At 43.6% G+C, this 17852-nt stretch overlaps 1 protein-coding gene across 6 annotated transcripts in view; it reads right to left on the bottom strand.

The window, feature by feature from the left end:
• Nucleotides 1–17852, bottom strand: part of ppfia2 (PTPRF interacting protein alpha 2) — a 639866-nt gene that overhangs the window by 47214 nt on the left and 574800 nt on the right. For 5 of the 6 annotated variants that reach the window (XM_070900188.1, XM_070900187.1, XM_070900185.1 and 2 more), the window contains 4 exons: nucleotides 17560–17622; nucleotides 6338–6364; nucleotides 2206–2381; nucleotides 1213–1310 (listed from right to left, as the gene is read on the bottom strand). In XM_070900188.1, coding sequence (XP_070756289.1) covers nucleotides 1213–1310; nucleotides 2206–2381; nucleotides 6338–6364; nucleotides 17560–17622 — 364 coding nt within the window. The remainder of the gene's footprint in view (nucleotides 1–1212; nucleotides 1311–2205; nucleotides 2382–6337; nucleotides 6365–17559; nucleotides 17623–17852) is intronic. The other variant, XM_070900189.1, reaches the window with a different exon arrangement.

The following is a 17852-nucleotide window of genomic DNA, read 5'->3' on the forward strand; positions in this document are numbered from 1 at the left end:
CGTACTCCAAGTGGATTGAATGTGAGATAAGGTCGGCTAGCACGTCCGCTGCCACTACTGAAAGCCTGCGGGCCATGTTTGCCACACACAGCTTACCCGATGTCCTGGTGAGCGACAACGGACCATGTTTTACCAGTGCTGAGTTCAAAGAATTCATGACCCGTAACGGGATCAAACATGTTACATCTGCCCCGTGCAAACCAGCGTCCAATGGTCACACAGAGAGAGCAGTGCAAACCATCAAGCAAGGTTTGAAGAGGGTAACTGAAGGCTCGCTGCAGACTCGCCTATCCTGAGTCCTGCTTAGCTACCGCACGGGGCCCCACTCGCTCACTGGGATCCTACCCGCTGAACTGCTCATGAAAAGAGCACTTAAGACAAGGCTCTCGTTAGTTCACCCTGATCTACATGAACAGGTAGAGAGCAGGCGGCTTCAACAAAGTGCATACCATGATAGCGCAAATGTGTCACGTGAGATTGAAATCAATGATCCTGTATTTGTATTGAATTATGGACAAGGTCCCAAATGACTTCCCGGCACTGTCGTGGCCAAAGAGGGGAGCAGGGTGTTTCGGGTTAAACTTTCAAATGGACTCATTCACCGGAAACACTTGGACCAAATCAAACTCAGATTCACGGACTATCCTGAGCAACCCACCTTGGACCCTACCTTTTTTGATCCCCCAACATACACACCAGTGTCAACCGGCACAACGGGTGACCACGAAGCAGAACCCATCATCCACAGCAGCCCAGCAGGACGCAACACACCAGGCAGCCCAGCAAGGCCAGCTGTACAGCAGCCCAGCGAGGGCCCAACAAATGATTCAACAATACCAGCTTTCACACCAAGACGAACAACCAGGGCAAGAAGGGCCCCAGATCGACTCACACTGTAAATAATTACACTGTTGACTTGGGGGGGGGGGGGGGAGGGGGAGTGTTGTTATATATGTAAACTTGCATTTACTCTGTACAGCCACCAGAGGGCTCATCCCCTGGAGTCCCAAGGGATATCGCATAATCCCTTGGGAGCACAGGTATTTAAGGATGCCTCACAGGTTGGAGAGGCACTCTGGAGACCTGCAATAAAAGACTACAGTCACACTTTATTTTGTGCTCACAGTGTTCAGTCTGACTCTTTCTCCATGGATAACAGTACCGATGTTCCACACACCATTTACTTTCAAGCCACAGTAATAAATCTCTCACCTTTAATTTCATGTTGGCTTAGTTCTCTTCTCTTTTCCAGTTCTTTTCTGTCATAATTCAACCGCTTCAAGCACATAATACCATACTGTAAACTTGTTCTGAACAAGAACAATACAACAGTTTTTGAAATTGTTTGAAAGTTGTTTTCAAAACAAATTAATATTGCTTTAGAAGGCAGGCTATCAGTCAAATGTTTATAATAATTAAGCTATTTGATATTTTGTCAAGATTTGAGGGCCTTTGATTCTGGGGTAAATTTTGGGATTTGCCTGCTGGTGACCTCTGATGCTGACTCAGTCTAAGCTTCAAGGATCTGGGGAGATTACTTAATTTAAATCAATGGGATGGATGGTCACACCACTATTGGCGCATCTCAGGAATCATGTTATAAACGATGCAAAATGCAGAGAGTAGTACAAGATTTTGGATCCCCAGAAAAAGCACATTAGTGTGGGTCGGGCTTCTTTAAAAGTTGGTTGAAAAATGCAGCCAGTATTTTTCAAATCTTCGAGGGTCTAGGCTACGATCCAGGACAAGGCCCCTAGGTGGGCTCCACAACTATCAGACAGTTGGCCGGCACGTCTGGTGTCACTTAATGTACCGGACCGCTGCTCTTCTGCCAGGCTGGGATGACCAAAACTGCTCATCTGGGACTCCTCCCCCCGCTTCCCAGCTTTGCCACCTCTTATGTCAGTGACCCTGTTTGGAGCAGGCAGAAGCTCCACCGGGGAAATGCCACTGCATAATGCATCTGAGACCCAGAATAACTCTTGATCCCTTTCCTGCACTCCTGCCATGGCATAAGGTATCTGGTACCCAGGATAACTTTTTATCTCTTTGTTGCACCCCTTCTGGACTTATGGTAGGAACGTGCTAGAAGAGCTATGTATTTTCAGCTGCTTCAAGTCAACCCGAGGATGAATAAAACAAATTTGTGCAACTGCAATACTATATTTTATATATGAAGGGAGTTTTAAAAGAAATTAAACATACCGATGAAAGCTATCCACCATTTTTAAATGAATACGAAGATCCTTCTTTGTCAGGTGATCCAGCATTCTAGCATCTACCAAACACTCCATGAAGTAGCTGCGGTACTGAGGTAATCCCAGACAAGGAAGCCATTCATTACCAATCCACTCATGATTCATGTCACCATAGGCCAAAGTCTAATGGAAAATGCAAGATCAGGTTCATCCAAAGTCATTTGGGCCATAGTTATTTAACCAAAAGAAAACAGTTTAAAATTCACAATAAATGATGATATTACAGGATCATATTTACTTCTGTTTGCTAATTTTAGCAAAAACATGAGTAAGGACTGACAGGATGTCAATAGATAGCGCTAAATGAATATGTCTCAATGTTTAGTGTTGCTATGTTGTTTCCCAGCCTTCCAAAGATAGATGAACAAACATGAATGAAAAGTGAACAAACAGACCATATTTTGATTGTTAAAGTCATTGATGAGGAACTTAAGTAGCATTTCACAACAGTGCAGCGAAATGAAAAAGTAGATATTCGACTCCTGGTCAAACCTAAAGTTAGTGGGCGGGGTTTTCACTTCAGCAAGATCCGAGTGCATATTGGTTGGAGCAGAATTTCTACTGCACTTGACTCTGTCTGATTTACAACAGTCAGATTATTTTGCATATTTTGGCCTGGCAGAGGATGGCCTGTTGCAGTGTAGCGTAGCTGGCAACCTCTCTGGTTTGCTGAAAAAGTTTTAAATTTAAAAACAAGCCTTAGCCAAGGCAACTGACACAGGCTAAGGCCATCCTTTAATTTTAAAATTACCCCCACTGTTATAGCAACTGGATGCCAGCAACACACAGGCACTTCTAGGTCCAACATTCAGATTCAGGTGAATTTATAATGGGGAACAAAGAAATGGCGGACCAGTTAAATAAATACTTTGGTTCTGTCTTCATGAAGGAAGACACAAATAACCTTCCGGAAATACTAGGGGCCTGAGAGTCTAGTGAGAAGGAGGAACTGAAGGAAATCCTTATTAGGCGGGAAATTGTGTTAGGGAAATTGTGGGATTGAAGGCCAATAAATCCCCGGGACCTGATAGTCTGCATTCCAGAGTACTTAAGGAAGAAGCCCTAGAAATAGTGGATGCATCGGTGATCATTTTCCAACAGTCTATCGAAGCTAGATCGGTTCCTATGGATTGCAGGGTAGCTAATGTAACCACTTTTTAAGAAAGGAGGGAGAGAGTAAACGGCTAATTATAGACCGGTTAGCTTGACATCAGTAGTGAGAAAAATGTTGGAATCAATTACTAAAGATGAAATAGCAGCACATTTGGAAAGCAGTGACGGGATCGGTCCAAGTCAGCATGGATTTATGAAAGGGAAATCATGCTTGACAAATCTTCTAGAATATTTTGAGGATGTAACTAGTAGAGTGGACAAGGGAGAACCAGTGGATGTGGTGTATTTGGACTTTCAAAAGGCTTTTGACAAGGTCCCACACAAGAGATTGGTGTGCAAAATTAAAGCACATGGTATTAGGGGTAATGTACTGATGTGGATAGAGAATTGGTTGACAGACAGGAAACAGAGAGTCGGGATAAACGGGTCCTTTTCAGAATGGCAGGCAGTGACTAGTGGGGTGCTGCAGGGCTCAGTGCTGGGTCCCCAGCTATTTACAATATACATTAATGATTTGGATGAGGGAATTGAGTGTAATATCTCCAAGTTTGCAGATGACACTAAGCTGGGTGGCGGTGTGAGCTGTGAGGAGGATGCTAAGAGACTGCAGGGTGACTTGGACAGGTTAGGTGAGTGAGCAAACACATGGCAGATGCAGTATAATGTGGATAAATGTGAGGTTATCCACTTTGGTGGCAAAAACATGAAGGCAGAATATTATCTGAATGGCAGCAGATTAGGAAAGGGGGAGGTGTAACGAGACCTGGGTGTCATGGTACATCAGTCATTGAAAGTTGGCATGCAGGTACAGCAGACGGTGAAGAAGGCAAATGGTATGTTGACCTTCATAGCTAGGGGATTTGAGTATAGGAGCAGGGAGGTCTTACTGCAATTGTACAAGGCCTTAGTGAGTCCTCACCTGGAATATTGTGTTCAGTTTTGGTCTCCTAATCTGAGGAAGGACGTTCTTGCTATTGAGGGAGTGCAGCGAAGGTTCACCAGACTGATTCCTGGGATGGCAGGACTGACATATGAAGAGAGACTAGATCGACTGGGCCTGTATTCACTGGAGTTTAGAAAGATGAAAGGGGATCTCATAGAAACATATAAAATTCTGACGGGACTGGACAGGTTAGATGCAGGAAGAATGTTCACGCTGTTGGGGAAGTCCAGGACCAGGGGACAAAGTCTAAGGATAAGGGGTAAGCAATTTAGGACTGAGATGAGGAGAAACTTCTTCACTCAGAGAGTTGTTAACCTGTGGAATTCCCTACCATAGAGAGTTGTTGATGCCAGTTCATTGGATATATTCAAGAGGGAGTTAGATATGGCCCTTACGGCTAAAGGGATCAAGGGGTATGGAAAGAAAACAGGAAAGGGATACTGAGGTGAATGATCAGCCATGATCTTATTGAATGGTGGTGCAGGTTCGAAGGGCCGAATGACCTACTCCTGCACCTATTTTCTATGTTTCTATGTTTCTATGTTTCTAGGGCATAAATGATAGAAAATAAATCCAATGATGCATTTCTGTCATTTGCATGCCATTACAAAATACCAACCTGTATTTGGGCATCTTAGAACTGGCAGTGAACAGCAAACAGCAGGCAGAGGTATTGCATTCTGCTGGAGTTACGCTGGGTAGCCAGTATAACTCTAGTAGAAAATCTTATCCATTGAATTAAAAAAATGGAAAGATTTCAAAATTTAATCATAGCACTTGGAGAAGTGAATAGTACAAGTGGGGAGTAGGTTTAAAAACATCTCCTTAATTAAGTGGAGCTCACTGGGCAAAAGGAGGGAAGAACAATTCAGTAGAAAGTAGGAAGGACGACAGCTGGGATTTGTATTTCACTTTAGTATCATTATTCAAGTCACAGCAGCTTTAAACTGTGCAGTTCAATTTTTGCATACACTCAGAATTTCGCAATCTGAGAGTACCCATGCACAGGGTATCGGTCACAAAATGACTCAGGCTCAGGTTTTGTTGTGCGTTTTTTGTTAATGTTGTCTGGGGAGAGGAAATAAGAGAAAAAACAAAACAGGAAAGAAGGAAATACAAATGCCAAGAATCGCCAGAAGAGCAGAACTCTGAGGAATATCCCATCCATATTCAGGTGAAACCACCTGACTTCATGCATTCATGCATATTGGCATCTTTTGTGCTTTTATTGCTAGTTATCCAACATTTGCTAAATGATTGCATGACTTGATAAATCAAGGAAGCATATTTAACATTTTTATATACTCAATGGTTCCCAAATCTGCATCCCTTCCAGAGTGGCATACTCTGAAGGTAAGTCTACTAGAACTGCAATGGAGGGGCTAGAAATTTGACCAGGTCCTGAATATGCTGCATCTTGGTCTCTGCTCCAAGTTTCCATGGACATCCATCAGTCCCAAACATGGTCCCTTATGTCAGAGAAGGTTGGCCTGGGGGAGAGACCTCTCTTGTCCCCTGCCTGGCTTCCACTGGGCAGCTGGTACACCAGGCTCAACCAGGCAAGCCAGTACTCAGCCCAGCTGAGGTGAAGCCCACCTGAGAGTCCAGATACGGGTCCTGCCTGGACCCACAAAGAAAATGTCCAGCTCTTTATAGGAAGGTAAAAAGGCTCATTTTCTCTTATATTTAGGGAACCTCCTCCTGACCTGCGATACCTTTTCAGGGTCAGCAGTAAAGATTCCTGGCAGGCTTTCCCCAATAGTTATGCCAATGGAATAACCCCACAAATTTTCAGCCCCTATATCTTTCACTTTTCTTTGTCACACGCGGATAACAAACCACTATGTGAAGTGCACTGAAATTAGAGCTGATAGCCCGTCTATATATAATCTATAAAAAGAGCAGTGCACAGCTCCTTGGATGTTTTCCACTGCATGTTATAGAATCAGCTAAGAAGCATTGAGGAGTGACCATTTAAACACTTAAATCTTCAAACTGAATTATGTATTTTAAAATGCATTACCTGAGCCCAACTGCCTTCTTCAGACTCCTTAGGGATTGCCAAAAAGTACAGTTAATAAAAATCAAGTAATAAAATGCAGTTAACAGACCATATGGTTCTCAAATGAAAGTATTTAAAATAGGCATTTATGAACTAAACAATCATACAGGTCTGCAGTTAAGCTAAAATGAAACAAGCTGTGAACTTGAATCTTGGTACCTAAAATTTTCTTTCAAAAGGAAATGTTCTTTGAAAAAAAATAGTATAAATGCTATTACGTATTTAAACTATGACTGTTATATCATTACTCTGACAGGCATATTCAATTTGCACACATTACACTCATGTTCCATCAACATTCTGCATATTATTGAATGGGAATAAAAAATCTTGTTACTCCATAAAATGATAATTCAAACTAGTAAAAAACAAACACACATGCATGAATTATCGCTTGACAGGTGGTACAGCATTCTGGAAGTATTCAAAAATTGGCAGTAATTTCTCTATAATTGTATTTTGTCTGAGTTATCCCACTTGGCGTAGAAGAAAGTCAGGAGATTTTTTTATTTCAATGACTGACACCTCCCCTTTAAGTGTCGGCCCGCGAGCAGCCTGCCACCTGGTTCACATCCCCTGAAGCGGTTTCTGGCATCGCCTGGTGCAGCTTCAGGGGGCGATACCCAATTTAGAGTCTGGGGCGATAACAGGTTGATGCGCATGGTGATGGTTACCGGCGCTAAACTTCCGCTTAAAAACAATAAAAAAGAAAAGGAAAGAGAAAGGAAAGGAGTAGAGAGAGAAAGTAGTTAAGGCAGTGAAGGAAAGACAGAAAAAAATGTGGAGAAAGACAGAAGTGTAGGAATAGAGACATAGACAAATACAATTGAAAAAGAGACACTGAAATTAGGATGGAGAGAAAGAGACAGAAGTAAAGGCAGAGAGAGATTGAAATGAAAGAGGAAAGAGGCTGAAGTGGAGGAGAGGACAATTTACCATCGGAGACAAAGGGGTTTCACTCTGCACTCACATTAAAGTTATGCCCCTGGAATTTCTGCGCAGGTTTTCCTGGTTTCCCTCTGTAACTTCAGCAGAAGATCAACAGAAACCAATTTATGCTGTTTCCCTGGGGTTCCACCAATCTTCCTCCAATGTTATAGAGGGAGGTTGTGAGAAACCACATGGAAATCCTGCACAATAGTACAAATGCAGCATTAATTCAATGCAGCCCACTACTCCAAAAAAGTTGAACATCTAGGATACCAAGTCACTTGTCCAAAAACATGTCTTTTGAAATATTGTACATCCTTGTCTGGCGTAAAAATAAAAAAGGGAAGGTGGCTCAACTGTGACTATCAAGGGAAATCAGGGTTAAAGCCAAGGAAGTGGCATACAAATTGGCCAGAAATAGCAGCGAACCCAGGGACTGGGAGAAATTTAGAAATCAGCAGAGGAGGACAAAGGGTTTGATGAGGGCAGGGAAAATAGAGTATGAGAGGAAGCTTGCAGGAAACATTAAGACGGATTGCAAAAGCTTCTATAGATTTGTAAAGAGAAAAAGGTTTGTAAAGACAAACATAGGTCCCCTGCAGTCAGAATCAGGGGAAGTCATAACAGGGAACAAAGAAATGGCAGACCAATTGAACAAGTACTTTGGTTCGGTATTCACTAAGGAGGACACAAATAACCTTCCAGATATAAAAGGGGTCGGAGGGTCTAGTAAGAAGGAGGAACTGAGGGAAATCCTTATTAGTCGGGAAATTGTGTTGGGGAAATTGATGGGATTGAAGGCCGATAAATCCCCAGGGCCTGATGGAGTGCATCCCAGAGTACTTAAGGAGGTGGCCTTGGAAATAGCGGATGCATTGACAGTCATTTTCCAACATTCCATAGTCTCTGGATCAGTTCCTATGGAGTGGAGGGTAGCCAATGTAACCCCACTTTTTAAAAAAGGAGGGAGAGAGAAAACAGGGAATTATAGACCGGTCAGCCTGACATTGGTAGTGGGTAAAATGATGGAATCAATTATTAAGGATGTCATGGCAGCGCATTTGGAAAGCAGTGACATGATAGGTCCAAGTCAGCATGGATTTGTAAAAGGGAAATCAAGCTTGACAAATCTTCTGGAAATTTTTGAGGATGCTTCCAGTAAAGTGGACAAGGGAGAACCAGTTGATGTGGTGCATTTGGACTTTCAGAAGGCCTTCGACAAGGTCCCACACAAGAGATTAATGTGCAAAGTTAAAGCACATGGGATTGGGGGTAGTGTGTGACGTGGATTGAGAACTGGTTGGCAGACAGGAAGCAAAGAGTAGGAGAACATAAGAACATAAGAATTAGGAACAGGAGTAGGCCATCTAGCCCCTCGAGCCTGCTCCGCCATTCAATAAGATCATGGCTAATCTGGCCGTGGACTCAGCTCCACTTACCCGCCCTCTCCCCGTAACCCTTAATTCCCTTATTGGTTAAAAATCTATCGATCTGTGACTTGAATACATTCAATGAGCTAGCCTCAACTGCTTCCTTGGGCAGAGAATTCCACAGATTCACAACCCTCTGGGAGAATAAATTCCTTCTCAGGAGTAAATGAGTACTTTTCAGAATGGCAGGCAGTGACTAGTGGGGTACCGCAAGGTTCTGTGCTGGGGCCCCAGCTGTTTACATTGTACATTAATGATTTAGACGAGGGGATTAAATGTAGTATCTCCAAATTTGCGGATGACACTAAGTTGGGTGGCAGTGTGAGCTGCGAGGAGGATGCTATGAGGTTGCAGAGTGACTTAGATAGGTTAGGTGAGTGGGCAAATGCATGGCAGATGAAGTATAATGTGGATAAATGTGAGGTTATCCACTTTGGTGGTAAAAACAGAGAGACAGACTATTATCTGAATGGTGACAGATTAGGAAAAGGGGAGGTGCAACGAGACCTGGGTGTCATGGTACATCAGTCATTGAAGGTTGGCATGCAGGTACAGCAGGCGGTTAAGAAAGCAAATGGCATGTTGGCCTTCATAGCGAGGGGATTTGAGTACAGGGGCAGGGAGGTGTTACTACCGTTGTACAGGGCCTTGGTGAGGCCACACCTGGAATATTGTGTACAGTTTTGGTCTCCTAACTTGAGGAAGGACATTCTTGCTATTGAGGGAGTGCAGCGAAGGATCACCAGACTGATTCCCGGGATGGTGGGACTGACCTATCAAGAAAGACTGGATCAACTGGGCTTGTATTCACTGAAGTTCAGAAGAATGAGAGGGGATCTCATAGAAACGTTTAAAAATTCTGACGGGTTTAGACAGGTTAGATGCAGGAAGAATATTCCCAATATTGGGGAAGTCCAGAACCAGGGATCACAGTCTAAGGATAAGGGGTAAGCCATTTAGGACCGAGATGAGGAGAAACTTCTTCACCCAGAGAGTGGTGAACCTGTGGAATTCTCTACCACAGGAAGTTGTTGAGGCCAATTCACTAAATATATTCAAAAAGGAGTTAGATGTAGTCCTTACTACTAGGGGGATCAAGGGGTATGGCGAGAAAGCAGGAATGGGGTACTGAAGTTGCATGTTCAGCCATGAACTCATTGAATGGCGGTGCAGGCTCGAAGGGCCAAATGGCCTACTTCTACACCTATTTTCTATGTTTCTATGTTTCTATTTTCGGGTTGTTTGCGCTTTGGGTTTCACTGTGTGCGAAAAATGGGGTGGTGAGGTCTTTTGCATCCGGGCGCGATCCTCCAGTCGGGTTTTGCGGCGGCGCTTAGAGGCACCGCCGGGAGAGCTGCGCCAGGTGTGCAATGGCTCTCGTTGTGACACAGGCAGTAGTTTCGACTCGCACCCAACCCGTAAGCCCCAAAACGTGTCACGCAATGCCGCCAAGGAAAACACAGTGGTCCAGTCATGCCGGCAATGGTGAGGTGGATAAACTGCAAAAAAGGTAAGTTCCAGTTTTTATTATTGAATTGTTTTGTCGTGATTTGTTTTGTAAAGGTGTGGGCAATGTTTTGTGAATGTTTTTGTGAGAAGTTGTAACCGAGATCTGTGGGTTAATAAAAGCAGACCTGCACCCTAGAAGCATCAGGAGGACTGCTTTGTCAGTTGAAGTAAAGATCTGGATCATTTCAGGCCACAACTAGAGATGGGTGCATCATTTCTCAACATGCAACACATTTCTGCAGCAGGTGACTGCTGCACTATATGCCCAGAGGAATGACTACATAAAGTTCCCCATGACGGCCCAAGCAATGCGTGACTGGGCTGTGGGCTTCTCCAGGATTGTTGGCTTCCCAAATGTACAGGGCTGCATTGATTGTACCCACATCGCCTTGTGAGCACCTTTGGAGGATTCTGAGATGTACAGGAACAGAAAAGGCTTCCAATCCGTGAATGTGCAGCTCATCTGTGGCGACATGCAACGCATTATGGCAGCTGATGCGATATATCAAAGAGAAAGTTATTAGTTAAATGGAGAAAGATTGCAAAGTGCCGCAGTAGAGCGGGACCTGGGGCTACTTGTGCATGAAACACAAAAGGATAGTATGCAGGTACAGTAAGTGATCAGGAAGGCCAATGGTATCTTGGCCTTTATTGCAAAGGGGATGGAGTATAAAAGCAGGGCAGTCTTACTACAGCTATATAAGGTATTGGTGAGGTCACACCTGGAATACTGCGTGCAGTTTTGTTTTCCATATTTACAAAAGGATATACTTGCTTTGGAGGCAGTTCAGAGAAGGTCCACTCGGTTGATTCCGGGGATGAGGGGGTTGACTCATGAGGAAAGGTTGAATAGGTTGGCCCTCTACTCATTGGAATTCAGAAGAGTGAGAGGTGATCTTATCGAAAAGTGTAAGGTTATGAGGGGGCTTGACAAGGTGGATGCAGAGAGGACATTTCCACTGATGGGGGAGACTAGAACTAGAGGGCATGATCTTAGAATAAGGGGCCGCCGATTTAAAACAGAAATGAGGAGAAATTTCTTCTCTCAGAGAGTTGTTAATCTGTGCAATTCGCTGCCTCAGAGAGCTGTGGAAGCTGGGACATTGAATAAATTTAAGACAGAAATAGACAGTTTCTTAAACGATAAGGGGATAAGGGGTTATGGGGGCGGACGGGGAAGTGGAGCTAGGTCCGTGACCAGCCATGATCTTATTGAATGGCGGAGCAGGCTTGAGGGGCCATATGGCCTACTCCTGTTCCTATTTCTTATGTTCTTATGTTCTTATACCTTGGGAGCACCCATGACAGTTCATCCTAGGCTAGAGCTCTCTATCTGCCATGTTTCAGCAGCAGCCAGAAGGGCAGAGCTGGCTGTGGGAGACAAAGGATACGGCCTTGCCACCTGGCTCATGACGCCCTTACGCATAACCCGGATGGAAGTTGACCGGGAATACAACATGTTGCACATTGTGACGCGCAGCATCATTGAAAGGACCATTGGCATCTTGAAGCAGCATTTCTGATGCCTGGACCATTCCAGAGGCTACTTGCAAAACTCCCCTGAGATTGTCGGCCAGTTCACTGTTGTGTGCTGCATGCTACACAACTTAGCCATCATGAGGCAGCAGCAGCTGGTAATAGAAGACCCACCTGAGGTGAGAGTGATTGATGATGAGGTGAAAGATGCAGATGATGATGATGAGAAGGAGGAGGAGGAGTCTCTACATGCAAGTACCTGAACCCGGAGCACGGCGGCGGAGGGGGGCGGGCCGCCGTGCCCCTTTAATGATTGCTTGAGCATTGCGCCCGCAGCTCATCCGTGAATGCTTTGCTGCCTGAAGGCTCAGCGACAGCTATTCCAAATGGACCATGTTTACTGTTTGGACCTGTTCCGTAATGTTGTGTTGTGTTAATGGAACAAATAATGGAAATGATTCTTCTTTACTTCAAAAAGCTGTGTCAATAATGGAACAAATAATGAAAATGATTCAGTTATAATTTAAAATAAATGTTATTCAAAAGTTTAACAAACACTTGTTTATACTTAATTTTAATAAAAATATTCTTGCATCAAACTTTAAAGTTTTCAGTTAAGATCACTTACAAACTTTAAGATCATTTACAAACTTTAAGATCACTTACAAAGTTTTAAACTTGTAAATTTACACAACTTACAAAAAACTTTTAATTTGAGATCAGTTGCAACAGTAACAACAATAATAACAATAAGAACAACAACAACAGCAGCAAAGAAAGGCTGCACCCATCTCTCCTCCACCTTATTCTAAGACCGCCCTCTGCGCTTGGTCTTGGTGACTCCACTCCTGCCCACAGGCAGTGGCGCAGCGTTTCTCGGGTTGGGACCAAGCTTATTCTTTTGAGCATTTTGGGTAATGCTCACTTCTTGATGGGGGGGCAGGCGGTAATGTCCAGGTGAAAGTCCTGGCTTGGGCCTCTTCAGAGGCTGGTCTGGGGATTGGAGTTGGAGTAGCCAATGGCCACAGGGTCTGGGCATGTTCCCTTATTGCAGCAGCTGCCTCCAACATTCCCTCCCTCATGTGCCCCAACAGCGTCTCAACTACCTATAACATTCCCTCCCTCATGTTCACCGACAGTGTATCATCCACCTGCGACATTCCCTCCCTCAAGTTTACCGACAGTGTATCAGCTACCTGTGACATTCCCTCCCTCATGTTCACCGACAGTATATCAGCTACCTGTGACATTCCCTCCCTCATGTACCCAGACAGTGTTCCCATTTCTCGTGAGAGTGTTGTTACTTCTCCCGACAGTCCGAATATCTCATCACCCACCCCACTGATGCTGTCCAGGAGTGATCGCGTAAGGTCAATGCTCTCCGCACTCATTGCCATCATCTGAACCACATCTGATACATCCTGCACCTCAGGAGAGCACTGTTGAGCTCTCCTTCCCTCCTCACCCTGGGTGTGGCCTGCTGCAGCCCACTGGGACCCACAGCCTTGGACGGTGAGGCTGTGGATGTGCCTTGCTGCACCCCACTGAAACTCTCAGCCTCGGACTGTGTGAAACCATGGAATGTCCCAACGCTCGTACCATTCAGGAAAGAGGCTGGCACCTCAATGGGTGGCACAAGCACCTCCTCCAGAGTGAGTACAACAGTGGGGGCTTCATCCTCCCCCTCCCCCTCCCCGTCCCCTTCGCCCCCATGCTCTTGGTCTGGAAGGAGGGATTGGAAGATGTTCTCTTCTTCAGGCTCGTCCGTGTCTGAATCTTCTTCTGCATCGGCTTCAGCCTTGTCAGGGTTGGCCTCAAGTTCTGCAAAATATAACAGAACAGACAAATGGTTAGCAGCAGAGGAGGGGGCAGGGTGGTATGAGCAGGCTCACACAGCGCAGGCAGCAGGCTCATTTAAAGGACCACGCTGAATGATAGCACAGTGCATCAACTGGAGTGTAGCTGACAGAGACATCCCCATGAACCGAAGCATGGCTAGCCCGCGCAGTACTTAACTTTTAGCAAAGCCAGACTGTGGAATTTGCAGGACTTACACTCTCCCTCGAGTGTGGGCCCAGCTTGTGCAGTGGTGGTTGCTTTTCTCCAGGCAGGAGCCATCAAAGCAGCGACCCTCTCTTCCAGGCCTCCTCCTGTTCGAGTTCTCTCTCTTTTGTTGTGTGCCACCTTCCTCTGCAAAGATGAAAATATAACTTTTTAGAAAGGGTGTCTTGCTGCCGGTTGGACATACAGATGGTCACATTTACAAATGCAATTCCAGTGAATAAATGAAAATATTACTTACACTAACTACTTGACCAAGGTCCTGCCATTTCTTTTTGCACTGGCCTCCAGACCTCGGGGTGGTCACCATTGCACAGTAATCTTCTGCAAGTTGGTTCCAGCGTTTCTTCATTTCTTTTGGTGAAACTTTTATGTGACCTCTGCTGGTGTCCAGCTGTTGCCATCTGGCCTCAATTACAGTAACTAGTACCTCCACTTCCTCTTGTGAGAAATTCTTGGTCCTTGAGCCGCAATGCATATTGCAGCTCTGATTTTTTCCACTCAGAATTAAAGTTCTCACACAAAACAGGCTCTTTAAAAATGGCTGAATGCAGACTGGGAGGTTTACTGGCCATGCATGCCCGCAGCAGTCATGTAAAAAACGTTATTTTTTTCTCCCGTGCCTGCGCAGAAGGGGGAGCATCTTTTTTTCAGCGCAGACATTAGGGTCCACCCACCAAAGCTAAAGGACAGGCTGCACGGCGCCAATTAAAAAAATTTAAAGGGGGAAACTTTCCAGTTATTTTTTTGGAGTAGTCGAGGCCAATAAAAACAAGCGTAACTCTTGAAATATGCGAAAAAACAGCATTGGGGCAAATTGAGCCCCAAGTAAGATATTTGTGTGTGAATGCATACATATATGTAGAAGCTCAATTAAATTATCATTACACATTGCTTTTAACCAGATTTTAAATTTATGCAGTGACTTGTCTTGTGCGTCTGCATTTGATTCCACTCTGATAGAAAATCATTGGTATGCAGTGACAACACAAGTTGAGTTTATATTTTCCTGTGACAGACTTCCAATTTTTTTGAAGATCAAGCTGCGAGTAGTGATGTTTGAATGTAGATGGAAGTTGGTGGCATAATTTTGTTTGCTCGTGCATTGGTTCACATAATATTCCTTTATGTGTTATTTTAACACAGTTGTTAAGCCATAACAGTGACTATATTAAAACTTGTGTAAATAAATGTTATGCAACCATGTTAAGCAGTGTGCTACTGCAGTAAATTGAATCCCTTTGAATTATTAACAAACACAGAAAATGCCAGACATACATGGCAGCTCAGTCAACATCTGCACAGAGAACAAGTAAATGTTTCAACCTATGGCCTTTCATCAGAATGTTAGTGTATCTGTTCTCACCACAGATGCTGACAAAATTGCTGTTTGTTGCCAACATTTTCAGTTTCTGTTTCAGATGTCATGCTCTTGCAGATTAAAAAAAATATTCCCTTGAATTATTACACCTAGAAACTATTTACTTTAATGTTCCTTTTCTGTAATGCACTAAGATATTGTTCATAAAGAATTAGTGATAAAATCTGCTTTTTTGATAAGCTGTAATTCATTTTGATAGAAAGTAAAAATAACGTTTTAAAAACGATGAAAACATTTAGCCATTGCTATGTAACAATTAGACAGCCAGAAGCAAAGCTGTGCCATCTGTTGCAAGGATATCTGTAGCTAGCAAGCACCTCCTCTGACTTCTTCTAGATTGCTGCAGTGTTGCCCTTTAAGGAGGATGCTCTAGAATGGAAAGCGGAGTTATCCTTTTACGACCACTGCAATCTGTACCACCTACATTTCACAACGAAACAAAGTGCTGTGTCATTCCACCACTCGACTACACTCATTTTTCAGCCTCCATATTACTTGTGCCAATAGTTGGGTTTTGCCAGGTTTTTTGTTGCCCAAAGAACATTACCAAATTCTGGAAGCTTAATCTGAAAATCTATCCAAATGTGCGTATGTCAAAAGGGAGTAAAATCTAATGTGATCATAAAAAAAATCACTTATTGAGATTATTAAGATAGCAATGGCAAAATATTTCTGTGGGCATCTTTTTGAGAGAAATTTCTCAAATCTGTTTCTGCTCTGTAGACATTACTTCACCGGAAGTACGGCAGAAACACCAAGGTTTCTGCTGTACTTCCGGTGAAGTAATGCTGAAGGAGCGGGAGCTGCTGTGAATAATTTCCTAGTTGAAGATACTTAGGTTGATTATTTAGTAATTAACAATACATTAATAAATACTAGATCATGGCAGTTGAAAGAGCAACATTATGCATAATTACAATAACCATTACCAGATGGGTTAAACAGATCTATCTCACCTTCAGTTCAAATTGCAAGCATATTAAAATGTACCGGAGAGGATAAATCCAACAACAACTTACATTTATAGAGTGCATTTAACATAGCAAAACGTCCCAAGGTGCTTAACAGGAGCAATATCAATAAAAACATTTTTGACACCAAACCACAGAAGGAGATATCAGGACAGATGATCAAAAGCTTGGTCAAAGAAGTTAGTTTTAAAGAGCAACTTAAAGGAAGAGAGAGAGGTAGAGAGGCGGAGAGGTTTAGTGCGGGAATTCCAATGCTCAGGGCCAAGGCAGCTGAAAGCATGGCCACTAATGGTGGAGTGATTATAATCGGGGATGCGCCAGAGGCCAGAATTGGAGGAGCACAGAGAGCTCGAAGGCTTGTAGGGTTGGAGGAGGTTATAGAGATAGGGAGGGGTGAGGCCATGGAGGGGTTTGAAAAGGATGAGGATTTTTAAATTGAGATGTTGTTGAACCAGGAGCCAGTGAAGGTCAGCAAGCATAGGGTGATGGGTGAACAAGACTTGGAGCCAGTTAGGATATGGGTAGCAGAATGTTGGATGAGCACAAGTTTATGTAGGGTGGAAGATGGGAGGCCGGTGAAGAGAGGTAACAAAGGCATGGATGAGAGTTTTAGCAGCAGATGAGCTGAGGCACGGTTGGAGTCGGGCGATATTGCGGAGGTAGAAGTAGGCAGTGTTGGTGATGGAACGGAGATGTGGTCGAAAGCTCATCTCGGGGTCAAACACAACACCAAGGTTGCGAACGGTCTGGCTCAGGCTCAGACAGTTGCCAGGGATTGAAACAGTGGCCAGGTAACGGAGTTTGTGGTGGGGACCAAAGACAATGGCTTCAGTCTTCCCAATGTTTAGCTGGAGGAAATTTCTGCTCATCCAATATTGAATGTTGGACAAGCAGTGTGACAAATCAGGGACAGTGGAGGGGTCCAGAGAGGTGCTGGTGAGATAAAGCTGAGTATCTACAATAACAATAGATTTTACTAACAAAAATATTGATTGCGTTTTCATTCAAATTATTTTGGACAAATATACCTTTATTTTCCTCAAAAGGTTACTGTGAGAAACAGAATAACTCAGACAACTGGTAAAATTACAGAGAAATGTATACCGTTTGGAGCAAATCTCTTTATTTTACTTTTGCCTTATAGACAGAATTGTAATACAAATCTTTCTAATCCTTCCTTAAGCAAAGGGAATATAAAATTGCATCAGCTGAGAGCATTGGATGATTGCTGTTACAATATTACTTTTTTATTTGTGTTATCAAAAGAGTGTACTTAGTTAATACATTTCCATTTATAAGCCACAAATCAAAGAGATTTGGAAACACACAATCTTTGTATGAGAAAGGGAGTTAAAGCGTGCAAGCAGTGCCATACCCAAAGTAAATCTGCATCAATGTAAATAGAGCAAAAAAGAGGAGACTAACCATTCTTGCAGCAGATGTTAAGTTTTCCATTTCCTCATGGGTCACCCAGACATTTCCTGAGGGCTAATTATAAAGCCCACAGAGAGCCAATGACAATCCACGTGAGGCAAGCAGTGTTAAAGAAGAAAGGCAGCACCACTGTAAGCCAATAGCGTATAGCATCATAATGAGAACAACAGTCTCACTGTTAAAAGTGAGCAAGTTCCCCACATGTTCATGCTCAGTTTAGAATATATTCATGTGATCCCAGTAACTGCAATATTAGTATATTGTTTCATGGGAATAGGGAACAG

This window comes from Pristiophorus japonicus, chromosome 15 (assembly GCF_044704955.1).
Source record: "Pristiophorus japonicus isolate sPriJap1 chromosome 15, sPriJap1.hap1, whole genome shotgun sequence".
In the NCBI taxonomy this organism is placed as follows: domain Eukaryota; kingdom Metazoa; phylum Chordata; class Chondrichthyes; family Pristiophoridae; genus Pristiophorus; species Pristiophorus japonicus.